General features: G+C 40.9%; 1 protein-coding gene across 1 annotated transcript in view; it reads left to right on the top strand.

The window, feature by feature from the left end:
- Positions 1-2,362: 2,362 nt before the first annotated feature.
- Positions 2,363-27,411, top strand: part of SELENOS (selenoprotein S) — an 80,689-nt gene continuing 55,640 nt past the window's right edge. The window contains exon 1 of the mRNA XM_069222806.1: positions 2,363-2,532. Coding sequence (XP_069078907.1) covers positions 2,451-2,532 — 82 coding nt within the window. The 5' untranslated portion in view covers positions 2,363-2,450. The remainder of the gene's footprint in view (positions 2,533-27,411) is intronic.

The raw sequence follows: 27,411 nt of genomic DNA, 5'->3' as shown, positions 1-27,411 counted from the left end.
AATATTTTAACACTGTATTATACACAGTATAAAATAGGCAGCTACAAAATGTGCAAAGATCTCTTGGTGCTTCCACAACAGCAAATTCTAATCAAATGGCCTGAACTGTTTTTAGAACATATGTGGCAGACCTAATTGTGGATGTTGATGACGCAGAAAAAGAAGGTCCAACATATATTCATACATATCGTATAATCAAAACATGTAATGTAGTGTGATTTTAGTAAAGAAAATAATGTACGAGGGAAATTGTGCCCTCGGGGTAGTTCGCCATCATTGTAAATGAGCTTTATTAATCATGAAGTATTGAAAATGTAGTAATCCGTCATAATCGCAAATGTATGCCATGATTTCTTGTTTGAAAACTGTTTTGCTTAGCTTAAATTTAGTACAGGCTTTGGCCTAGTTGCCTGGTTTCAAATTTTAACTGCGTGGTTTTTCCTTGAACTAATGAAACATATATTCTTGCTTGAAGTTGTATTTTTCCAGTAGAGCTGACTGGTACACTTATCTCCAAGGTTTCGTACTAGGCCGGTTTCATCCCCTTTGATACAAGGTCAGTCTCTGCAGGTGCGGACAATGAAGGTACAGATAGTAAAATAATTGTCAAACCATGTTACAATTTGTGTTCCAAGGCTCCAAGAACAGTGTATGCATAAATGAGCGCTAGTAAAAGACAATTTTGATTGGACAATTTGAAGCCAACCTATGAACCCTCCAATGGAAGACCCTGCAGAATTTGGAATGTTTCTTACTTAAACCCACCGGACAAAGAGAAGTCAGCCATTTTCCTCGATGCCAGTTTGAAGCCTGATGCCAGACTCCATTTTTGGACGACACCCTGATGCCCTTTTCTCTATCTGAGAGAAAGAGACTTTAAGAATTCTCACCCTAGAGACTTTGGGGGTTATTCCAACTTTGGAGGAGGTGGTAATCCGTCCCAAATGTGACGGATTTACCACCAGCCGTATTACGAGTTCCATAGGATATAATGGACTCGTAATACGGCTGGTGGTATATCCGTCACTTTACCGTCACTTTTGGGACGGATTACCACTTCCTCCAAAGTTGGAATAACCCCCTTTAACTTTGATTTGCCCCCGTCTTGCCCATGCAGTAACTTTGCCCTATTCTCCTTGCCGCTGCAAGGAAGCTTGCCCTTAACTTTGCCCCTTTGAAATTGCCCCATGCTGATCAACCGGTACCTGAAGGACGAAGACTTTTCTTGAATGCTGATTGTATTTGGTAAATATGAAAGGATAAATGTATTATGCATTGTGTTTTTCCTTTTAGGTACCAACTGCTATTTTGATAGGGTCCTAGCTAGAAGTTTTCCAAATTTGTGTTGACTAAATTCGTTTTGCATGAAGTCCCACATGCCAATGCTAATTAGAGGTTAGTTGAGGTACTCATTCGATGTATCATGCTAATTTGAAATCTTGTTATGCTGACCAATGTATGCAATTAGTCAAATACAGTTAGTCATATTGGTGATTTGCATTGCGATAACAGAGTGTATCATTATTCAGATTTTACATAGATTGCGTTTCTTCCGCCGTTATGGACAGCTAGTAATTTTCATATACATATATCAATTGGTTTTGAGACATATATATATTGTGCTAGCTTTGTTAATATAGGGAAATAAATTCACTAACTTTTAATAAGCAGGTGTGGTTATTCATGACTGAAAGGTCATGGTGCGCCGAAATACCAACTGTTATTGATTTCTGATGGGCTATATTGATCTATTAATTGAGTATTGATTACTGTTTACAATAGTTGTTGATTGTTGATCTGAGTGACTCGACTATTTAGGATGAGGAGAGCCCGACTCGGTTAAAAGATTCACCGACCTCCAACGTGTCCAGGTACAGGTAATTTATAAGGGCTGGACGCGTTATCAATGTTAATGTTCAGCAGCCTGAATGAAATCCATGGATAAACCAGGGAATTTGCTTTTTTTAAGAATGGTAGCTGCAAATGCCGCTTCGGATTGCTAATACTGCGTTGTTCATTACACTGCTACGCCAAATGCTAGCCTTTGGCTTAACAATATCACTGATACTCAACGACGAATAGTAGACTAAAATAGCGTTTCTCGATAGCAGGTACATAGGAAACGTGCATGTGAAAAATGTTCATACGTGCAATACGGCGCCTTCTAGTGGGCTCGTTCCAAACCTCAGTTAACACGCTAGTTCTTTGCTGGTACGTTATTGACATACACTCATTTAATACCGCAGGCGTGGGCAGTGTTTCGTTCTCACTCTCTCATTGGACGCGGGGCTAAGCACCAACAAATGAGCGCTGATTGTGAAATCATAACAGGACACGTCATGCTGGCTTCCAATTGGTCCACTTTGCCGGAAGTGCCACGCGCTGCGGGTGACACAGCAGCGACGATCTGATGGGGTGACCGGAGCAGGAAATCCGTATCACGCCAGAAGATGGAGCTAGGTGGAGATCACCAGCCTCTTCAGCACCGGCCGGTGTTGGAGAAGGAGGGCATCAACTTTCTGCAAGAGACTGGTGAGGATGGGAGAACACCCATCTGCCTTAAGGACAGACACTACGAGTAGGAGGTAGACTAAACTAGCTTAGTCAGAAGAGGTCCTCCTTTATGACCTGTAAGATAATGTGAGGGGGTAGTAGGATGGGCAGACCTCTGCTGTTGAAGTGGAGGCGAGCACTCTCGGCGGTTGGGGAATGTGGGGAGGCTGAGGCAGCTCAGATTGAGCTCCACCAGGCAGCAGCACATGAAAATCCTGAAGGAGTCTTTCAAGCTTCATCAGACTGCCTACTCCAGAGATAGTGCAGGGTTTAAGTAAGAAACTGTCGTTCACATCTTGAGTGCGATGGAAGTGGCGAAAGTGCTGAGATGAGTGGATGTGTGAGTGAGACCGGTGGCGTGGTTAAAATGAGCAAAACATTATCTATTTTTGTTGGCTTTTCATCTTATTTATAATGCGTAGGTTTGTTGACATTTAAACATCAATAGAACACGCGAAGTTTGCATTTGCTATAGACAGGTTAGGTAATATCCCACACAATTGTTTGCTTAGGAGGGAACGGCCTTACTGCGATTTGAGCCTATAAAATACAAGACACGCATACACTTTCAGTTGGTGCATTTAGTCCACTGCATTTTCTCATTGATATCAGAATTTCTAGACACTTTTTACCCATTGATTTTCTAACTGGAATTAAAGTCTAGGACCTACAGGCTACGAAAGGTCTCCTGCCGTTAGTCCGTCAACTCCCTGAAGTATCTCATACGGATTCCTGCCACTGACCTGCAAATTACACGTCGCATCAAAACAGTTAATCTTTAATTTCTTGAAGTTTTCTTTTCCTTTTCATTGTTTTCCTTTTCGAGCAATTTCTTTCCTTGTGTTTGTTGTGAATTCACTTTTCAATCGTCCCCCGCTCTCTTTCGCTCCTGCACTTGTCAAGCTGTATTCCCTCCATTCTACGTTCTTTATCCTTTATTTCAACCCTTGTGTTTTCTAATTTAAATTAAATGCAGACACAGTGGTTTGTAATAGTGATGTTGCTAAACATCATCTTCATGTCTCTTTTGGCCCAATTAAGTTCCAAGGTTCAAGCCATACTGAAAAATCTATATAGGTTAATGACTGCCCTCCCCCATTTGTGCTGCTGCCAGAGTAAAAACACCACAAATATCGTTACAATGTAATGTGTCTGCCTCAGAACTTTCATCATCAGGCAGCTGGATAAATACAATGATCACAGCTGTGTGGAGAGTGAGCACTTTTTTGTGGATGCACAGAACTTCTGCCCATTCCAAACATACACTCGGCTCCCAAAAGCCAAACCCCACTCCAGTGGTACTCATATAATTGTCTGACAACAGCTGCTCTGTCAAGCCATACTATACAAAAATGCTTTGAATGGAAGCAATGGAAGTAGAGATGCCAGCCAGTCCAAGCAATGTTCAAGAGGCATTGTTCCAAGAAAGGGACAAGTACACGAGTGACAAGCCGGGGCATGAATAAGAAGCATGCAAATGAGAGTCACAAAGAAATCCAACCAATGAGTGGGCTTTAAGCCCCTTTATGTCCTTGGTAATCCACAACACACCATACAGCAGGCAGCACAGTCATTGTCTAGTAGGCTCACCCTAAAAAGCCTTTCACTTACCTGAAGTGCAGACATTTTCCCGGTGTGTGAGGCGAAAATAAACAGTTCTATTGTTCCATGCATTAGCAAACTCTTGGCTCATTTACACTTCCATTCACATCTCTCTCCAACAGGCCTCTCACACCAGGGATACGAAGGACATCACTTTTCCCTCATAAGGTTGGAGTGTGACATTACCCCTACAGAATCTGCAGTGTACGAGTCCCCATAACTTTGCAGATGGAGAGGGGACAATGACGCTGTATAGCAGGATATCAGGAATATTTATGACCACTGTTTTATACTTGACAGGCATTTTGAGTTTCAGTTTAATGTACAGTGTGTCTTACCTCAATCTATTCATTATGCGCTATACCGAGCGGGTGCTTTTAATGTATAATTCAAGTCAGCACAGTCTCACTTGGCGAATGCTGCGTTGAACTTGGCAAGGCTACATACCAGCTGCAAGTGTTTAATGGTTTTATCTAGGAAGCATTAAACATGCCATTATGTTAATCAGCAGACAGGCTTTGAAAAATCAGACAAATGTGACCAGACCTGCTGGTCTAGTGATTTGAATAATCCACTCGATCTAACCGTAATGCCCTTGAACCATAAAGTCATCTCAAATTGTGTGGATCCTAGGCAAATATTTTATTTCACTAAAATGCCTTTCTTCATTATCATATATGAGAGGACCTTCAAATGGGAGGTTCAGTATATCTGCTGTTCAAGCAACTGTTTTGTTTGATTTAATATACTAAACTTTTGCTCCATGAAAAATAAAAATCTAGTCCCCATATAGGGTAAACATGAACCCTGACCTTCCTCTTGGTTCACTAATGACATTGTCATCAGGGTGGGTGCAGGAATGTTTTGTATTTGGAAACTCTCACTTTAAAAAAATATATTACTAAAGCATGATGTGGTAGTGCACTGTCATTTACAGACAAACATTTTCCATTGAAATGGCCATAATCATTTCCACTGACGTGACATGCAGTTTTACTGATAAACCCATATTGTACAATGATAATGTGTGGAAATTGGGTTTCAGCATTTAATATTTGCACATCTCCAAGTAAAGTGTTCTGATTTGTTTTAATTCTATAACAATCTTTGTTTCCATATACCTGCAGAATTGCAAAAAAAGTGCTTTCTTAAATACAGAAATATATTTTGAAATATTTGTACAGTTAATTTACAAGCTATTCAAATGTTGCATGCCCAGCAGAATTTGTCCGACAGTTCACCTTATACAATCCTCTAACTTTGCAGTCAGAGGAAGAAAAGTAAACACCAGTCTCCAGGATAAAATAAGCAGAAGTTTGCAAGAAGCCATAAACTGACATTTAACCACTGTCTTTGTACCCACAGCAAATGTCACAAAATAAAAACAAAACTCAAAAGCATCTTTATTGATCATTCACTTTTTGAATGAACAGAACACCTTTTCGTTGCCAGCTGGAGCTCTCTCACCAGACCTGGTCGGTAGACCTTAAAATTAGTTTGTCTGATAAAATATGACTCGCCATAGTGAATGAGCAAGTATTTTTCGCTAGGCCGTCAATGAGAAGAGAAACCAACATGCATTAAAGCAGCAGCAGATGTCAGGATCTGTGATAGCTCAACCTTGGCTACCGGAGATCTACATTTATATTAATTATGCCACCACAAGCGACTCTTCTACATGAAATTAATGCAAAGTCGACTAGCTTGGATATCTGCTAAATTTTTACCTTGTTGTATGGAAGAAAGTAGATTACCCTTTAGTTATCAGTACAACGGTTTTTTTTCTTCTCCATTTTATGTTGGCCCTACTTTAATGTTCAATGCAAGGTGCTAGGTACATATGCACCATTTCCACCCAACCTTACGGAGTCTGAAGACTTGTGAACTCACTCACCTGTGCACAGATCTGACCTCCCGTAGTGACAAGGTAGGATTCTGTGGGACCACTCAGCCTTTCATCTTCTAAAGTTTGATTAAACGAGTGCCATTAGGTAACATCTGTTTTTAAAAAGAAGACCCTCGGGTAGATATATGCTTTACAAAATACATAATATTGAGACATAATATAAAGTATTGTGCCTCATTATATGCAATTTAGCTATATCATCCCTGTTTTGTGTCTTAACCATCTGACCTGTGTATTCACTTAACGTGGATCCCAGATACAGAAACAAAAAATACCCAGCTGAAGATGTGTGCTCTCAGGGCTTAATCGAAGGCCTCTGAAGCAAGAGACCTGCATAGGAATCCTGGCTACTTCCTCTACATGCACAAATTGTGTGACCTTGTGCAGGTCACCTTGCCTGTTGGCTCCGCAGTTCTTGCCTTGCCTGCCAGTATGTAGGCGCACTAATCAAAATCCTGGTAATGTCCTGGCCATCCTGCAATACTCTTTATCAGTGAATGGTCAGAGTTACAATTTTTAACAAAACTCCAGGCTGATTTAAGTTAGTATAGAATAAAGTTGTTCATAGGTCCAATTAAATTAATTTCGGAAGGCCTCACACAAGCAAAACACCATAGAAAGCTGCCCATGCCACCAGGAAGGAGAAAAGTGAGACACACGAGAGATGACAAGACAGTACAAATCACTTAAATGTAGCGGGTTAAAACAACAAATCCTATTTAATACTGGTGCAGTGCATAGTCATCCACAACTATAACCTGCTTTCCGTCATTCGAAAAAGTGGTCTTTTCCCTTTCACCTGGTTTGTTAAATGCAGGAACTGAGACAGCATTAAGCCCACCCATCCAATCTGCTGATTTGCTTTCAGCTACCCAACTAGCTTCACAGCGGTAAGTGCGTCATGCTGTGTGGCAGTGTTTGCACAGGCTGGGATGCATGCCCAGAAGCTGCCAGCAGTAGGGACTGGAAGACACAGACAGAGAAAAAAGCCAGTCAGAACACAACAAAACCAGTATTACGCCTGAAGTTCATGCAAGCACAATATACCTGACTTATTTCGGACTGTAAGAGAAAAAAAACAGGGCATAAAACTTCTGCATATTTAGTAAGTAAGCGGAGAATGCTCACACGTTTTCAGGAACAAAATAATGATTTAGCAGCAGTATACTTCAAAGGAAGAACACAGTGCCTTGTAGCGAAAAGTTTAGGTTGGACCAATATTTCCTTCCAGTTTTTTCAACATTAATTTCCGACAGTAGTGCGTTGTTCTTGAAGTAATTGAGGGTAACGTGGTGGATGGGGGCAACAGTGGAAGGGAGAAGGGGTGGGAGAGAACGTAGAAGCAGCATGAGGAAGAATTGAGATGAAAATTAAAGCAACATAGGGGAGGGTGAAAGGACACAAGCAACCAGGAGGGCACAGGTAGGGGAGGCAGAGGAGAATGGGGGCCAGGCGACAGAGAGCAACATAAGAAAGACTTACATGAGGGTAGTAATAAGAAAAAAATAACATATCTCCATCCTAATGGTAGCAGCAGTGGAAGGATACTAATGAAAGTGAAGCAATAAGGAACAAAGGGCCCTATGCATACACATAATGGGGACATGCCCTAAAAGGACAATAATAATGCATAGGGAATATTCAAAGCTATTAGCAATTTATTTGTATGAAAAGGTTAAAATCTGTTCTTCTAGGGGTCTTCCCTTAATTTTGCAGGTTGCAATGTGTATTCATTGATTTATTGTATTTAAATTATGTAGCCAAGCAAATATTGTATTGTCCTGATGATGATCCCATATGCTTAGGGGATCGAAACAAGGTCGGCCAAATCATTCTGACCCGCCTGAATTTATAAAATTGCTCTGTGGGGATGCAGTAGCGTTTTATTTTAATAAGAAGTGTGAGCTTTTGATTCTATGTAATTCTTGATGCCACAACCTTGTTTTTTTGCCTGTTTGTGTAATACCTGCTTTGGTGCACCCCGTGGGGTACATACCCCCAAAAGAAGTGATTTTAACATTTTCATACAAATAAATTACTGATAGCTTTGAATATTCCCTAAGCATTATTATTGTGCACTCGGGCATTACTCTGTTATGTGTACGCTTAAGGACCGTTGTTCCTTATAGCTTTATGACTACCCATGGTCCCTAGGTATCCTTTGTTTCCCTTGCCTGTTTGAAATACTAATCAAAGTGAATCAATCTGTATTTGTTCCATGCACCCGAGGAAAGAAGAGGAAGTGAAGCTGGCAGGTGCTGCCTATTTAGGAGGCATACAATAAGAATGACAATTAAGCCAAAAATGGTAAGCAGTGGATGGGCTCCCAGATCCTTGTTGTATACAATATCTCTTGCAAGCAAGAGCGCATGAGGACACGATGTATTGCAGGTTTAGGCCTAAACAAGGAGTAAAGCAGGAGGGGGGGTAAGTGGTATGGGTTTTATAAACAAGGAAGGAGAAAGAAAAGAAGATAACACAGGGGAGTAAGGTGTTTGTGAAATGGGAGTAAAGCAGAGGGGGGAGTAAGTTGTTTTTCTTAACAAATGGAAGTAAAGCAAGAGGGGAAGTGAAAGGTTTGTAATAAAAAGCTAGGAATACAGCAGGAGATAGAGTAAGGAGTTTTTAAAAAGAGGGAGTAAAGCAGCAGGGGGAGGTAAGTGGTTTTTCAACAGAAAGGAGTAAAGCAGGAGTAAAGGAGATTGTAAAAAAATACATGTGTATAGCAGGAGGGGGAGTAAGGAGGTATTTTTTTAAAAAAAAGGCTGGAGTACAGCTGGAAGGGGGGAATACGTGTTTTTATTAAACGTGAATAAAGTAGTTTGGTATGTTAAGAGTTGGTGAAACGAAGGGAGTAATGTCAGATTAAAAGGAAGGTTTTTTTTTTTTAAAGGAAGGGGGGTGGAGTAGTTCAAGGGGCATGAAATGCATGGGAGAGGATCTTTAAAAGAAAAAAGAAACCTGGGGTTGCAGTACTTAAGTGCTGAAAAAAACATTCTGTGAAAAGGATTTTTTTTTGTCAAGAACAGATTTCAACAAGTTGATTTCATCAAGCTTGTGGAACCCATTTTGTAATGTAAAAAAAAAGAAAAAGAAAATTGTAAAGATTGGTTTAACAAAAACATTAGTCAGAACCACTTTCTTTAAGTTGGTTACTCCTCCAAAGCACATACAACTACTGCAACGCAAATCATGATTTTTTTTTTCTGAAGTTTGCATTTCCACATTAAAACAAGCCATAGTATCTAACTTTACTGAACGTTTCTCCTGTTGTCTGAGGCAACATTGGTATAAGTATTGTTATCGATATAGCCCTTACTACCCCAACAAGCTATTTAGTGGGATCCCTGTGTTAATGACTGAGTTAAGCACGATAATACCGTTTGTTTCAAGTGTGTGCCAATAAAGAACATAGAAATCATATAAAAAGTTAATGTAAGAGAATACAGAAGTTATAGTGAGGCTGTCCTGTTTTCAGTGTTTGTTTGGTCAACGTCAATAGTACTTATTCAGTGTTTGAAATCAGTGGTTATCAGTGTTTATTCATCTGTCTTACTTCCAAAATAGACAAAACCTTGTTTTTCCGTGGTTTACAAACATTTTGTATTTTTGCAGTGATTGTTATAAAGCAGTAAAACACCCATTTACTTTAAAGGAAAATTAATTAAATGTATGTTGTGTCTTTCTATTTGCAGTGTGTCCAATGGACTTATGTTACACCGTGTTAGGCATGGAAAGTATGTGTATTGCACTCTCATCTAGTTTCCTTTCACTCTGTCAGGACTGTCTGGTTTACAGGACTATTAATATATTTAACAAGTAGTGGTGCTATGTTTTAATGAATACTTGAACACGGGGTCATTCACCTACTCCATACTGAATATTATGACATTGTGGGGTGGGCAACCCAGCAAACAGCATAATACCTGAATAAGTAGTGTGTCTTCGGGAATACGTCCATCAGTGAACATGGCCACACCTACAGTACTTGCTGCTAGACCTGTTTGCTGCATTTGACACAGTGTGACAAGCTATTCTTCTCTCCAGAGTGGAGGAAATTGGGTTTTGTGGGATGGTGATGCAGTAGTGTCTTTCTTACCTGAAAGAAATGCACAAAGAACTCTATCTGCCTGTACATTTCAGACTGTAAATCTATTACAAAACAAATAATTTTCAGGGTCTGAGTTAAGTCCAACTTTCTTTAACATAAGCATTCAACCTCTGGCACAACTAATTTGATTTACCTCAGCTGTATGAACCATGCTGATGACGCACAACCGGTTATTGCCATATGAGAGCTGGGCGCCCAACCCTTGTAAATCCTTCCATCTATGTACGTCTGCAATATCCTCCTGGCTTAAAAATAACACTTTAAAATTAAACTCTTATAAGACCGAGGTTCTCTGGGTAGATCATTTCATACCACCAAGCCCACTACCAGTTGATTTCTGGTCACCTTCTTGGACCAGTCCATGTCCTCCAGAGGAGTGAAAAATCTGGACTTATACTTGAATTCTTCATTGCCCTTAGGCAGACATATTAACAATCTTGCCTCTACATGATTTTTTCTATTGAGAACTTTTAAAAGGTCTTGCCATACCAGAGTTGACACAAAGTTGTCGTACAGGCAACTATCCTCGGCTACTGCAGTTCTTTCTTTCTGGCCCTTCCAGTGGGTTTATTTTAAAGCAGCAAAGGTTTAACAATGCTGCTGTAGTAGTGGTCTCACTCGGCATCAGGATAGCTTCTTTTAGGTATTCATTGCAATATTTAAAAAGTATAACATTATATAACATACTGCAGCATAATTACTTCGGTTCTTGTTCAACACACTTATCCTGTTCCACTTTTTCTATGTAAATCCATCATTTTTAGGGAGAGTAAGGGAGTTTTGATACCTAGGTTGTTTACTTGGCCAGTTTGGTAAGTGATAAGATAGCATAATTCAGGGGTGTGGAATTTATTAAAATATCTACTTGTCCAGTGGACAGGTTGCTTCTCAAATCTACTTGTCCTGTAAAAAGATCTACTTGTCCCTTTGGTGCCATGTAGTGTGGCGACAAATTATGGCAGCAATCTCATTATGTAAGTGCTCTGATAATAGCCTCTCTGATTATGCCAGGGCTACTACCATAGTAGGGCTTAAATACTTGCAGTTTCAATCCCTACTGTAACAATTTCCTTATTTTGCCACCTTTCTGCAGATCTGCATACTGGGGCTGGAGGAAGCAGTAAGCAATAGTTCTAGGGCTGGAATGCCTTTGAGTCTGCAAACCTACTAACCTGCATGTTTTAAAGATTTTTACCAGCTTCTCTCTAATATTTTCCCATAATAAGAAAGGTTGGACATTTACTCCTGACAATGGCAGAATTAGAACTTCTTCCAGGGTTGGGAAGAAAGTGGCTGGAGGGAAAATGAACTTGCAAATGCTCAATAGATTTTTACATGAGCAAATCTACACATCGTATTTACCCATGCTAAAATACAGTTCACAAATATTTTATAGGGTACAACATATACCATGGGTGCACTTTTGTGACTTTCTTTAAGAATTTGGGGCCACATGTAGGTAGGTTCAGATTTGCGACCTGCAAATTGCGAGTCGCAAATCCGAATGTAGGATGGTGTCCCTGACACCATCCGTGATTCGCAAGGGCTTCGCAAATGCCCACCTCATGAATAATCATGAGGTGGGTCGCAATTTGCGACCCCCTCGCGAATGGCGGCCCTCACAGGGATGGTGGCCTGCTGGAGACAGCAGACCACCATGTCTGTGACTGCTTTTCAATAAAGCAGTTTTTTTTTTTGTAATGCAGCCCGTTTTCCTTAAAGGAAAACGAGATGCATAACAAAAATGAAAAATGAAACGTTTTCGTTTCATTTTTTCAGAGCAGACAGTGGTCCACAGGACCACTGCCTGCTCTGAAAAAATGTTTACAGTGACATTCACAATGGGGAAGGGGTCCCATGTGGATCCCTTCCCTTTTGCGAAAGTGTTAGCACCCATTTGAAATGGGTGCAAACTGCGATTGGTTTGCACCCGCGTTCGCGGTCACAAAACAATCCTACATTGCACTGCGAGTCGCAATTAGGAAGGGAACACCCCTTACTAATTGCGAGTCGCAAACCCGTTTTGCGATTCGGTAACCAGGTTACCGAATCGCAAAACTGGGTTTGTGCATCGCAGTGTGCTTTTTGCATGTCGCAAACAGCGAAAGTCGCTGTTTGCAACATGCAAAAAGCTACCTACATGTGGGTCTTGGTCCCTAATTAGGTCTGGTGTTAACAAAGACATTTTGTTTTTATTAAACTTCTATTTCTCTCTCTTTCGGCCGGCTTTACTGTGAGTGATCGCATTCTGCTCTTCCACAAGGAGCATATTGCCACACAAAGTAGTTTTGTTCAGTGTCAGGAACTACAGTGGCAATCAGTGACGTAACTAAACTGGAGGGTGCCCCTTTGTAAAGAACATGGAGGAGCCCCCTCTCCAGACTCACTCAGGGCAGGTGCTGTGCTGAAGGGGCCCCCTGGAGGGCGGCTGCGGGGCCTTTGTTATGCCGCTGGTGTGCTTTTAGAGAGTTCAAAAACTTTTTGGGGGGGGTTTGCCAGTGTTTGTTACAATGTTGAGGGTCTGGTAGCTCCCACAACAATAAAGTGTTACAAAAGCCATGTCAAAACAAGACACGCATTGATGAAACTAAAAGACTTATAAAAATATGTCAGATCAGTTGGCTTTGTCAGTGTTTGTTTATTTTCATGCTTCCCATAATCGTGTTGAAAATGGTTACACTGATTTTCCATTAGAAATATTTTTGGGAAATACTAGCATGCATCAACACATTTTACTAAATGACACTTCATTTGCATATAATCAGAGAGCATTCTGGGAGCATTAAACTTAGCCTCATAGCCTAAACTTTTCAAACATGTGTATACACGTTTTTTTTTTTTTGTACTGGAACCAACGTCTGTAGTGAAGTGTGACCTTAAAACATTTATTTACAGCACTCACCCTAATAATGAAGACTTTCAAATAATGAACCATAAATACAAGTTCGAACAGCATTATCTTTTGGAAACACATTAACTCAACTGCAGAGAGTTCCACTCTCTGTAATCAGGCAGCCAAAGGGTTTGTGCTGCAGGGGGTTGGGCCTACTTGTCCCAAGGACAAAGTAAACATAAAAACTTGTAGCCCTTGACCCCAAACAGGATGTCCCGGGCGTCGGGCGATAGGAATTCCACATCCCTGATAATTGGTTCTCTTAGTGACCTGTTGAGTTCGTTGACCAGATGTTTGTGTCTTTTGCACTGTTTGTCTTCTGACAGCTTACCTAGTACATTCACAAACTGAAATCAACAAGCAGGGTTGGGACTCTCTAATTCACTAGTCTTGATTCTAGTATGCTTCATCATTGGGTTTCTCCCCACATTGTCCAGATGTAGATGCAAGTAAGGACTTCAGCTTTAAAATTAGAAGAGTTCTTGAACCCTCTATGTCCTTAAGTATACTTATAGAGGGTAAATGGCAAGGGAAAGAGCAAAGATTATCTTGTGGTAGACTGTAAGATTTGCTGGTGTGCACAGTGTGCTGATTAAAAGTCCGAGGAAATCTTTGACCCTGTCAAACTGTCTGTATGTCTCTGCCCAAAGACAACTGCTTACCAGGGGTTATAGGGCATTCACTAGGATTTAAACCATCTCTGTAAACAGATCTATCACAATTTGTGATTAAATACTTTATATGTGAACTCTGGTAAGCCAAAAAATACTTTGTATCTTTCAGGAAGTAAATCATCATAAACCAATGATATAAGAAGCCAGTGCATACTGCAGTTGTGGTTGCAGAACTGACCCAATCCAATTTCTAAATCCTTCATTACAGCCAGTTCAAAAGATTCAAAGCTGAGTATATGCTAGATTATACTTCCGCACAATTTCTGATCATATGTCAAATAGGTTTATACCTTTATGACCCCTTTAGGCATATGCTCAAATTGAATCAGCTTCAGCATATACTTAGGACACTGTTCACCAGCTTTGATGTGTTACAACCACTAGATTCGGTTACAATCTGTCCACCATGTTGAAAGAAAGGATCGCCCATTAATAGGTTAAAGTATTTTAAAGTCTGATGTGATTTCGTCGTGATTTAGGTGATTTTGGGTACATAGATGAATTTGCTGTGATTCATCACGGAGTGTTACTCCACACAGTAGTACTGGTGACCGTAATGATAATCTAACAGAAGCTTGTTGGGATTTTTATGTTGTTGTTTATGTTCTTTTCCCCACAGGTTACCTGGGGAGGGTAGGTGCCCTTTCCACCCTTGGTAACTTTCAAGCAAGTATTTGTTTCACTTCTATAAAATCACACTATAAGGATTTAATCACAAACTGTGATGGATCTCTTCAGAGAGGGTTTAAATCATGATGTATGCCCTATCATCCCTGGTTGGCAGCTCTCTTTGGGCAGAAATATGTTTACCATTTGACTCTGTTGAAAAATTCCCTGGATGTTTGATTTACCCACAGAGCACATAATGGTTATAGTCCACAGTTCCCCTGCTACTCCCTCTCTGTCATATGTAAGGACACCTTCACGTCTATACCAGACACACAGGAGCTTCCCTAATTTTAGGGTTGGAGCTCACTTTAACATCTACATCTTGCCGCTGTGAGGAGGAGAGTGTAGTATAGTTACTGAGTTATTGTACCATTGTTATTATTTGCCATGTTTTACAATTGTATGTTTATCCCTTTTTTATGTTGTTTTGGTATGCTCCATCCTCCCCGTGTTTGCTCTCTGTGCTATTGTCTGGAACACTGCTTGGTGTTCTACTTTGGCAGTTGGTGGAGAGCAGCCTGCCTGTTCGTGTGGATGGAGTTTCTGTTACCTGATTTTGTACCTGGAAATAAACTACCTGGATGAAGATTCTCTCTTGTGCTGTTTTGGAGTGTCCACTTGTATACGGTTTGGTATCTACCCGCTTCATTTGGCGACGATTGGACTTCGAACTTACGTGGCATGGATTACAGAAACTTCAACACACGGCCGGTCTTCGTGTGTGAATCTACAAAGGAACTCTGTTTGTTTGCGGCTTCCGCTTGTTAAGACTTTTTTTTTTTCCATGATCGATTGGCTATTGTGCAGTGATCGTTAAACTTTTTTTCTTCTGCGCATTTACCATTGCTGCTTAGCAACGTCCTACGCTGTCATTCTCAGCGCGGACTGCTGTTTCCAAGTTTTCTGTTGCTAAGGCAGCACTTGCGCGTCGGCTTCCTCTACAGCCTTTGACGTCGCTCTTCGTGCTTCCTAGCAACTGTTACCAAGGCTCTCCAAGGCTCCTGGATTCCACAATCTCCTGCGCGCATTACATTGTGTTTCTGTGTTTACACAGAATTTTACGGTGTGCTTCAAACAGCTTCTTACAAGTTACGCACTCTACTCTGCAATTGGAAATACTTGCGCTTACTGATAACAGTACTTGGCAACTGTTACCTTTAGGACTTGTGACTTTGTCTTCTATGGCAAGTATTTCAGTGACCTTATTAAATTTTCTGTATTTTATTATGCAGAATATTACACTTCCACCTTTCTTTTTATCTGTTCCTGGAGAACCTCCTATTGCTTGGCCCAAATGGAAGAAAGGTTTTTTTAAACATATCTTAAAGTATGTGGCATCAATTTATCTGCTAAAAGAAAGACATCTGTTCTTCAACATCTTGGTGCAGAGGATCAGGAGGTTTTGAAAACTCTTCCTGCAATTATCGCATCTGATGGAGCTGAAGGGGACACGCCCTTAAATGATTTTTAAATCACATTGCTCAAACTGGACAGACGTTACTTGCCAAAAACGTCTATTATACTACAAAGATACTATTTTGGTAAATTTAAGCAGAATGATGGAGACAATTGAAGATTTCGACATAACTCTACGCGAACTCGCTGCACTTTGTAATTTTGGTGATAGTGCAGATGAATGTATTCGTGACCAGTTCATACTTGAGTGTAGGAGTGATAAGATAAGAGAGGTGCCCTGGTCAAAGAGTGATCCTACTTTGGATGAAGTTTTGATGATTGCAAAGTAAATTGAACATTCTGAATCTTGCACTGAAACTTAAAAAAATATAAGATCACCTCTCCATCTGTTCATAAGTTGGATACTAAACCTAAAAACAAAACTCATGTTAACATGAAAGCAAAGTTGCTATGTTTCAGATGTGGTTCTTCTTCCCATTTAGCCAACAGCAAGGAGTGTCCTGCTCTTGCTGTCACTTGTAATAAGTGTGGGGAAAAAAGGGCACTTTGCGAAATAGTGTAAGTCTTCGTCAAAGACTAATGTGAAAGTGAATGAAGTTGACTGTGATGATACTGACCATGACTTCATTTTGCAGATTGTCAACAATGTTAATTGTGTATCTGTCATTCGCTGTGACTATCCTACAGATCTAGTTGAAGTCAATGGAGTGAGTGTTTCTATGATGTTGGATTCGGATGCAAAATTATCGCTGGTGTCTGAGGAAGATTACAAAATTTATTTTGATGGGAATGCAACCCTTCATGATCCCGATGTTACACCGTATAGCTATGGGGGAAAACCTATAGAATTGAGAGGTTATTTTGATGCATCTATACAATTTAAAGGCAACAAGACTTTTGGCAAAGTTTATTTTCCAGTTATAGGGGACACTATTTTGAGCTGGCCCCATCAGCAAGAAATGGGAATTATTTTGAATCCGAATTCTGAGCCACAAGTTTCAAGTGCAGAAAGGTTCTGATTTCAAGAATGATTTGATGGTTGAGTTTCCTGATGTTTTTAGCTCCAAAGTAGGGTGTATTAAGAGGTATAAACATTGCATTGTTTTGAAGAGCAATGCTCAACCCATTGCTTGCAAGGTCAGAAATGTTCCTATAAACTTACGAGACAAAGTAAAGTCTGAACTTCAGAAATTACAAACTGAAGGCATTATTGAGGAAGTGGAAGCAGCACAATGGGTTGCCCCTATAGTTGTTGCCACTAAAAAGTCTGAATATATTAGGCTATGTGTTGATCTTCGTACCTCAACAAGGAAATTATTGAAGATAAATTTCCTTTGCCTAATATTACAGAAATGGTCAGTTCCTTGGGTAATGCTAAGTGTTTTACCACTTTTGATCTGACTTCTGCTTACCATCAAGTGCAACTGTGTGAGCAATCCAAATTGTTGACTTCTTTCATCATTCCCTTTGGCTTTTATAAGTTCAACAGGATGCCGTTTGGTCTTTGTTCTGCAGCAGCTGTTTTTCAAAGACTTAAGAATGAAATTCTGGGAGGTTTAGATGGTGTTTTTTTTTTTCAAGATGATGTTCTTGTCTTCACTGATACACTTGAGCAACACATGAAGAAGGTCAGGGATGTTCTTCAGATGATTAGATCCAAAGGTGTGACCTTGAAAAAGGAAAAGTGCAAATTTTTAAGGTCAGAAATTGTGTATTTAGGTCATGTAATATCTGGAAGTGGGGTTAAACCTAAAGATGAGTTGGTGAAGTCAGTTGTGAATTTGTCTACCCCAGAAAAGAAGGAAGGTGTCCAAGTTTTTTGGGGGATGGCAGAGTTTTACGCTAGGTATATTCCTAATTTTGCTAAGAGATCCAGTTCCATTAGAAATCTGCTCAAGAAAGGATCAGAATTTCTGTGGGCAAGTGAATGTGAAGAAGAGTTTGAAGACTTAAATGGTGCTTTATCTTCTGCTCAATCTCTTAGTAGCTTTCAGCCTCGTCTGCACTGTTGTCTTATTACTGATGCTTCGGAAAAAGGTTTAGGTTATGTTTTGAAACAATTGAACGATTGTCAGGCGAATACTATGGCGTTTTCTTCACGCAGTCTAGATGGAGCAGAGTTAAAATATTCCACAATTGAGAAGGAAGCGTTGGCCATATATTGGGCTATTAAGAAGTTTAAGCAGTTTCTTTGGGGAGTATGTTTTGAAGTGCATCCTGACCATAAGCCTTTACAAGAAATTTTTGAGAAAAGGGGACTTGATAACAATTCTTCCCGTATTTGTAAATGGGTCGTAGCTTTACAGGATTTTCATTTTGTTCTTAAATATGTTGCAGGGTATTAAATCAAGACAGCTGATTGTTTGTCCAGAATGAGATCGGTATGTGTAGATAATGATGATGTTGATGATGCTTCGTGGTGGATTGATGATGAGGTTAAGGTCTGTAATGTAACGGATGGCTGTATTTCGGAAAAGGAATGGCTGGAAGAAATGAGTAAGGATTATGAATTATTGAAGGTTAAAGACCAGCTGTTTTCTGGGAAGTTGTTGGCAAGTTGTGACAAGGATGTTATGTTTTTCAAGAAGGTGTGGGATGAACTTTTTGTTCAGAATGGGTTGCTGTTGAGAGGATGTAGGTTAATACCTCCTTCTAGGTTACGTGAACGCCTTATAAAACTTGCACATTCTGGTCATAATGAGATATGTAAAACGAAAGAAAGGATGAGAAGTTCACCCTTGGAGTGTCCACTTGTGTACGGAACCCATGGTATTGAAGGAGATTCCTAAGGATGTTTGGGAAGAGGTATCCATTGACCTCATTGGTCCGATATCCTGTGGGGCTATTTCCAAATATGTTTTAGTTCTTATGGATATGTTGTCGCGTTGGCCTGAGGTTTTAATAACATCAGAGGTTACATCAAGGACGGTTGTAAACTTTCTTTCTGATGTGTTTTAGTATAGAAGGGAATCCAAGATTAATTTTAACAGATAATGGAGTTAAATTTACCTCTAAGCTGATGCGTGATTTTCTATCTGCAAAGGGTATAGTTAATAGAAAATGTGCATTATATCATCCAGAATCAAATGGAATGGTGGAACGCTTTAACAGAACATTAAAGGAGACTATTCAGTTAGCTAAACGAATTGGTAAAAGTTGGGAAGTGTTGATTAGGTCCAAAGTTGAAGATTACAGATTTACCCCACATTCAAGCACAAGTCTCCTTTTGTTTTGTTCAGGAAGCGTATTCCTCACACTAAAGTGAGTCCACTATGAGTAAAAGAGTATGTTAAGGAAGAGTTTTATCATGAGATTCAGAAGAAGGTAACTCGTGAAAAAGACAAATATGTTCAAAATAGGAAGAAACATACTTATGATGTTCAGAAATCAGTAAAAGATATAAATGTACAAGTAGGAGATATGGTTAAGATAAAGCTGCCAGAAAAAAACACTAGTGTTTCACCATTTAGTAGAGTGTTCAAAGTTGTTAAAGTGTTCAAGGGAGCAGTTAAGGTTGATGATGGCCTTGTTTGGAATCTTAATAGAGTTGTCAAACTAAAGTAATCGTATTGTTATTTTATTTTTTTTCTTTCCTTTCCAAACCGTATACAAGTGGACACTCCAAAACAGCACAAGAGAGAATCTTCATCCAGGTAGTTTTATTTCCAGGTACAAAATCAGGTAACAGAAACTCCATCCACACGAACAGGCAGGCTGCTCTCCACCAACTGCCAAAGTAGAACACCACGCAGTGTTCCAGGCAACAGCACAGAGAGCCAACACGGGGGAGGATGGAGTATACCAAAACAACATTAAAAAGGGATAAACATACAATTGTAAAACGTGGCAAATAATAACAATGGTACAACAACTCAATAACTGTACTACAGAGCCCTATAATGAAGCATACCATCTCAAGGTGGGTTAGAGCTTTCGTCCAAGGAAAATAACATTCTCTGTGCTAATAGCTCAGCAGATATCCGTCTTTCAGCTTACACCTAGAGAACTGATGGATGCTCATGATGCGGGGGGTGCACTATAGGTTTTCTCCTCCCCTACCCCCTTTAGGTTATAGGTCAGGTGATCAACAGTACAAGGATAAGAAAAAACAAAGGGCTTAAAGTAGCGACTTTTGCAGTGTAGCAGCAACCTAGAAGGAAGGGATTGCAGATGTGAGGAAAGTGTGCGGGTTATAAAGGAGGGGTAGAAACAAGCCTTCTTCACAAAGTGTCGGCTGCCTGAAAAGAAATGTAGATCTATGCATTTGGTGAATTTGTATATGTAAAGCATGCTTGGGACCTAGTAGAGTTGACGTTAGTTGATGGAGACACTTTAAGCTTCCTGAAGACAAAGATTTATTCTTTTTGACAGTTATCATAGGGGTGTTCCAAGCTGAGCTGTGGAGTGCTCTCTTTTAATGGAAAGAGATAAAACTGTTTGCATTAGGTACAATCTCCATCTTACTAAATTCTACACTTTGAAAACACCTTTTTGTCTTTAACCAACTTTATGTCCACATTTTATGGCACAGTATCTTACACTGTGTGTAATGGAAATTTAAAATAATTACTTACACATTCACAGTGTTTTCTGTTGAGGGCAGGGACCTCTTATCACAAAAAATGCACAAGCCACCTATTCCTGCTGAATCAAGCAGAACAGAGTTCTATCGGCTTCTGGTTACACACATACATCTGCAGTGATCACATTAACCAACAGTGGTTTCATATCATAAGATGGTGTATTTCGTGTTTTTTTTTTATTGTTTTTTTTTTTTATTCTTGCATTTATTTTTCATTTATGGTGCGCATTATTTTATATGCAGATATGTGATGGTGAAAGATCAAAAACTAGTCACTGAATATTTTGTTCTTTTTAGCCGTACCTTTGATTCTGCCTCCACGCTCACTGACTCATCCCCTTTGCACCCAGGATCACAGTATCCATACTTTTTTAATGCTCTTCAACCACTGAGAAAGCTAGTGGTGTTAGCACATGGTTTCCCCGCAGTCCCTCAACTTCACTATGTCCTTTTTTGGGTCAAGCGTGCAATCACTTTGACCTGTTGAAATCTATCTGTGGGCTTTTAATCACGCCTATCACTCATTCATGGGTGTGCCTTTCAAAAATCAGTTTTTATCATTGGTAAATGCTTTACATTTGTGCCTCCTTGGGGCGGTTTTGTTACCACCTTTGACATCGACCCTGTTGCATGGATAATTGCATGTTTGCCAATACATTTGACTGCAAGTGAATTTATTTTTCCTTTTGTGCCTCTCCTTCGCGCTCATGGTGGCTATGGTGCTTTAAATCGGCTTGCTTATGTCAGCTGTTTTACTTTTCATTTTTAATTTATGTGGCAAGAACAGTCCAGTTATGAATTTACAATGCTAATAGCTCTAACTCGAGCAAACGCAAGTCTCATTGCATTGCAAATGCTTTTTTTGTTTTTTTTTGTTTGCCATTGTGTCAGATTAACCCCTCAGGTGCCTGGGACAAGGTGGTTAACTCTGCTGACGTAACCACCTCGTCCTGCTATGGGCTCTCGGGGGAGCCGCTAGAGCTCCCACCAAGGGCCTGGCACCCCCACCCTTGATCCCTTGAGGCATCTGATGTCAGCATGCAATCGCGCGCTGACCTCATCAGAGGCTGTCCCCTCGAACGGAAGGGAAATGCTTTAGCATTTGTCCTCCGATCATGTGTATGGGGCGAGAGAGGCATGAAAGGAGAGGAAATGCCTTTCCTCTACTTTCATGTCTCTCACAGCATTTCTGCAGAAATGCCCACTAGACACCAGGGAATTTTTGGTAATTTTCTTTTGTTTATTATTATTGAATGAGGGGAGCGGCCCCTTGGGCAAGAGCCGCTCCCCAGGGGGGCAATTTATTTGTAAACCTTTTCAGGCACCCCCCTCCGAACCACTAAACACTAGGGAATATTTTTTTTCCTTTTCATTTTTTATATGTGGGGAGCGACCCTTTAGCCCTTTAGGCAAGGCTAAATCCTGGGGGCTGGGGGGGATCAATTAACCTGAGGCGGGGGCAGAAACCTCTAGGCACAAGGGATCTTTTTTTCTTTTATAGACGCGGGGGGAGCGACCCCTTAGGCAAAGGTCATTTCCCTTGGGGGGATGGGTATTTTTAGGCCAATCTGCCCCTAAGGGGGGCAGAAACCACTAGACACCAGGGATTTTTTATTTGTATGCGTCAGTCACGCAAGGGGAGTGACCCTCTGGCAAGGGTCGCTCTCGGGGGGGGAATTTATTTTAGCCCATTTCTGCCACCTTGGGGGCAGATCAGCATATTTCTATTAGGCTTATCTGCCCGGGGGGGGGGGAGGAAGCACTTAGGCACCAGGGATTGGTGTGTGTTTTGTTAGGGGAGGGGGCAGTCCCTTGCGCAAGGGTCGCTCCCCATGGGGGCACATTACCGTTGGCCATATCTGCCCCCCTTGGGGGAAGATCAACCTATTTTTGGAAGGCCCATCTTCCCTCCCCAGGGGGGCAGAAAGCCCACCAGAGAACAGGGAAGATTTATTTATTTTTTCCCATAAAAAGAGGATGGGGTTATGGCCATACCCCCACCCCAAATAAATACTCGCAATCCACTCCCCGGGGCGGCAGAAAGCCTACTAGATGCCAGGGAATTAAAAAAAATAAAAATGGTGGGTTGGTGGCAACCAAACAGTATGGGCATGGTTATGCCCCTACCCAAACAGAATGGGGTAACAGTCTTTCAGCTCTTCCCTACACACTAAAACATCTGATCCCACGGCAAGCAAGAGGACATTTGATTATTTGGGGATTTGGTTTTACATTTGGGTCATGTACGCTTGTCTAACTCTCAAAATCGTCCCAAATGGAATGGGGAGGGCTCCACTTTTTGGACTTTGGGACGCGGCCATGCAGAAAAAGCCACAAGACCTAGACACATCCGAAAACTAAGCATCTAGGTGAGTCCAGGATGGTGTGCTTCACATGCACCATGCACCATTTTCTTACCCACAATGCCCTGCAAACCTCCAATTTTGCTGTAAATCACACATTTTCCCACATTTTTGTGATGGAACCTTCGGAAATCTGCAGGAATCCACAAAATGCCTGCCGCCCAGCATTGTTGCATCTATACCAATACAAATTCTGCCCCACTTGTCAGCCTAAAAATGTTTTTTTCAATCTGCCCTTTTGAACCCGCTTTGGTTCCCCCTCAATTTCGACATGTTTTTGGCTCTTCCCTGTCACAGGCATTTGGCCCACCTACACAAGTGAGGTACTATTTTTACAGGGAGACTGAAGGGACCGTTGGGTGGTAGGAAATTTGTCCCGGTGCGGTGATCCCAGACAGAAATGTGGGAAAATGTGATAAATTATTTAGCTAAATTTGAGGTTTGCTGAGGATTCTGGGTAAGACAACACTGGGGGTGCCACGCAAGTCGCACCTCCCTGGACTCCCTTGGGTGTCGAGTTTTCATAACTGGGTGGGTTTGGTAGGTTTCTCTGTATGGCTGCTGAGGTCAGGACGAAAAACGAAGGTCCCCCCCCCACGCAAAAACAGGTAGTTTTGTATTTGATCATTTTGATGTGTCCAGATAGTATTTTGGGGCGTTTCCTTTCACGGGCACTAGGCCTACCCACACAAGTGAGGTACCATTTTTATCAGGCGCCTTGGGGTAGCGCTGGGTGGAAGGAAATTTGTGGCTCCTCTCAGATTCTAGAACTTTCTGTTACTGAAATGTGATGAAAAAGTGTTTTTGGGCCAAATTTTGAGGTTTGCAAAGAATTCTAGGTAACAGAACCTGGTGAGAGCCCCACAAGTTACCCCATCTTGGATTCCCCTAGGTGTTTAGTTTTAAAAATGCACAAGTTTGGTAGGTTTTCTTAGGTGCTGGCTGAGCTAGAGGCCAAAATCCACAGTTAGGCATTTTGCAAAAAAACAGCTCTGTTTTCTTTGGGAAAATGTGATGTGTCCCTTATGTGTTTTGGGGCATTTCGTGTTGCGGGCACCAGGCCTACCCACACAAGTGAGGTACCATTTTTATCGGGAGACTTTGGGGAACACAGAATAACAGAACAAGTGGTATTGCCCCTTTTCTTTCTCTACATTTTTTCCTTCCAAACGTAAGACAGTGTGTAAAAAATTACATCTATTTGAGAAATGCCATGTAATTCACATGCTAGTATGTGGACCCCAGAATTCTGAGATGTGCAAGTAGCCACTGCTTTTCAACACCTTATCTTGTGCCCATTTTGGAAATACAAAGGTTTTCTTGATACCTATTTTTCACTCTTTATATTTCAGCAAATGAATTGCTGTATACCCAGTATAGAATGAAACCCCATTCCAAAATGCAGCTCATTTATTGGCTCTGGGTACATAGGGGTTTTTATAAACCTACAAGCCCTACATATCCCCACAACCAGAAGAGTCCAGCAGACATAAACGGTATATTGCTTTAAAAAATCTGACATCGCAGGAAAAAGTTAGAGTAAACCGAGGAGAAAAATTGCTGTGTTTTTTTCACCTCAATTTCAATATTTTTTTATTTTAGCTATTATTTTCTGTAGGAAAACCTTTTAGGATCTACACAAATGATCCCTTGGTGAATTCAGAATTTTGTCTACTTTTCAGAAATGTTTAGTTTTCCGGGATCCAGCACTGGTTTCACACCCATTTCTGTCACTAACTGGAAGGAGGCTAAAAGCACAAAAAATACTAAAAATGGGGTATGTCCCAGTAAAATGCCAAAATTGTGTTGGAAATGTGGTTTTCTGATTCAAGTCTGGCTGTTCCTGAAAGCTGGGAAGATTGTGATTTTAGCACTGCAAACGCTTTATTGGTGCCATTTTCAGGGGAAAAAACACAAGCTTTCTTCTGCTGCCCTTTTCCCCCCTTTTTTTTTTTTTAAACGAAATGTTCGCTGTATTGTGGCTAATTTCTTGGTCTCCTGCAGGAGATCCCACAAAGTCTGGGTACCCCTAGAATCCCTATGATGTTGGAAAAAAGGATGCAGTTTTGGCGTGGGTAGCTAATATGGACAAAAAGTTATGAGAGCCTAAGCGCAAACTGCCCCAAATAACAAAAAAAAAAAAAAAAAGGCCTGACACCTGAGGGGGAAAAGGCCTGGCAGAGAAATCTGTATTCACTTAACACAGTGTACTATTCATCTTTAGCACCAGAGGGCAGTGTATAAAATACTGTCCTGAGATGCTAAAGGGGGATTGAGGAAAAATAAAATAATCTAGGGCCAGATGTAGCAAAAAGAAAATTTGCGAGTTGCAAATTGCGAGTCCATGCGACTCGCAATTTGCAACTCGCAAATTGATATGCAGTACGGTGTCTCAGACACCGTCTGCGAGTCGCTATGGGGTCGCAATGACCCACCTCATTAATATCAATGAGGTGGGTCGCAAATTGCGGCCCCATAGCGAGTCTAGGCACTCGCAAACATGGAGGCCTGCTGTCGTCAGCAGACCTCCATGTTCGTGACTGCTTTCTCAATAAAGCATTTTTTTTTAAAGTGTAGCCCGTTTTCCTTAAAGGAAAACGAGCTGCACTTAAAAAAAAAACGAAACCTTTAGTTTCTGTATTTTTTCAGGGCAGGTAGTGGTCCCTTTGACCACTACCTGCCCTGAAAAAATAGTATTGGGTCCATTCGCAAAGGGGAAGGGGTCCCATGGGGACCCCTTCCAATTTGCGAGTGGGTTACCATCCACTTGAAGTGGATGGTAACTGCGACACCCTTTGCGACCGCATATGCGGTCGCAAATGGTATTGCATTCCACTCCGAATCGCAAATAGGAAGGGAACACCCCTTCCTATTTGCGATTCTGAAATGCATATTGCAAGTCGGTCCCGACTCGCAATATGCATTTCTGCATAGCAAAGAGGCATTTGCGCCTCGCAAACGGCGATTTTCGCCGTTTGCGACGCGCAAATCCTTTGCTACATCTGGCCCCTAGTCAGTTACTTATTTGCACTATGTGTGACCAGGAAACCTGTGTTCAAATTACGGCTCATCCAGATGTTTGATTTAAATTGTTTGATTTAAATCAAATCAAGTTACTTCATGTGTTAATAGTGATATGAGAGCACATTCAAGTACTTCAGTTCAAGGTGGACCCTGTGTAAAAACCTCACTTGTATATTGGTTAATGGTCTGTAATATTCCACCATCCACATTTTTTTTATTTTCCATGACTTAAGAGGCACCTGATAATTCGTACACTTTGTTCACTCATGGCTTCGTCAGGATGGAGGGTTAATAAATGGTTTAAAGCTCATGTTTAGAAACTTCCAATTCAAATGAATGTCAGTGCAATGTTGTGATCTGATATACTAAATTTAAACACTTCCATGTGTTAAAGAAACAGTTTTACATTTTAAATTCTTTATCATGTTCATATGTTTTGTTTGTTGTGTAATTTGCATCCCAAATATTTTGAAGATTCTGTATATTATTCGGCACTTAGGGATGAGCCAGACCACTGGTTTGAGCTTGGCTCGACTGCACAGCCATTTTGAGACATGGACAGAGTGGGCAATTGCCCAGGGCCCTATATTCCAAGGAACCCGAACCCTGTGCTGAGGTGCACAATACTGTGCAATACTCATGGAGGACTTTATATGATTTTAGGAATTGTCCCACCTTGTTCTTCTCTTTCTTTGTTTGGTTCTTAGCAGTGACCCTTTGAATCAGTTTCTGCAGCTGTCCCATCTAATCTTGACTTCATTATGCTCTTTAATTCTCGGTCTGGTATTCAGGCTCTCAGTTCTGACTCACACTCTAATGTAGCAGTTGGACCTTCTTTGTGCTGTGAGACTACAGACAAGCTGTGGGTACCTCACGTCCTGACATGTGGTGTGAGACATCTTCTCTGCCTCATTAATTTAGGTTTAACATCCAGTGGAGAGTCAGGTGAGTCAGATGTGTTTGGTCTAAATTGGTAGTAGGTGAAAAGGTCACTTACCATAATGTTTGCCAAACTGTTTGCCATGGGTATTAAAATGTTTAGAAACATAATCTAAATGTTGCTGTTGCTCTCTCTCCAAGAAAGATTAGATATATTTGGTTTGGAATGATGCCCTTGACACCGTGCTCAAGGGCATCAATTTACTATTGAAAAAGGACAGATTACGCGACCTGGATGTTGCATAGCTGGAGGCAGTCTCATACACAGCACAGTGAATAAATAGTGCAGTATACAAAATAGTAAATACATGCATCCCCTTTTGTCCTCTATTTTCGTCCTGAAATTTGACCCTTTGTCCTGAATTTTTTATTTTTTATAGTCCTGCCCTGAGTTTGCTTCCATGCTACGTGGCCACCCTAAGTAAGGGGTCAAATTCTGATTTAGTTATGGGCCAGAGCTGCACAAGTAGCATTCTTTACTGACAAGTGATAAACTGACTAAGCCTCAAACCAGCATGTTTGCAACTTCACCAGACACTCGCATTGGGGGTAATTTCACACCCCAACAAATCCATTGTGCCCCTCCACCCGCTGCCCGGACATGTCTTTGTTCATCAACTGACAGTATACCACACTGCATTCTCGTCCGAGGCTAACAGTTTCATCCCACTTCGAGCCT

This window comes from Pleurodeles waltl, chromosome 3_1 (assembly GCF_031143425.1).
Source record: "Pleurodeles waltl isolate 20211129_DDA chromosome 3_1, aPleWal1.hap1.20221129, whole genome shotgun sequence".
NCBI lineage: Eukaryota > Metazoa > Chordata > Amphibia > Caudata > Salamandridae > Pleurodeles > Pleurodeles waltl.
Note: the sequence above shows the minus strand (reverse complement) of the source record. Positions and strands in the feature narration are given on the sequence as shown.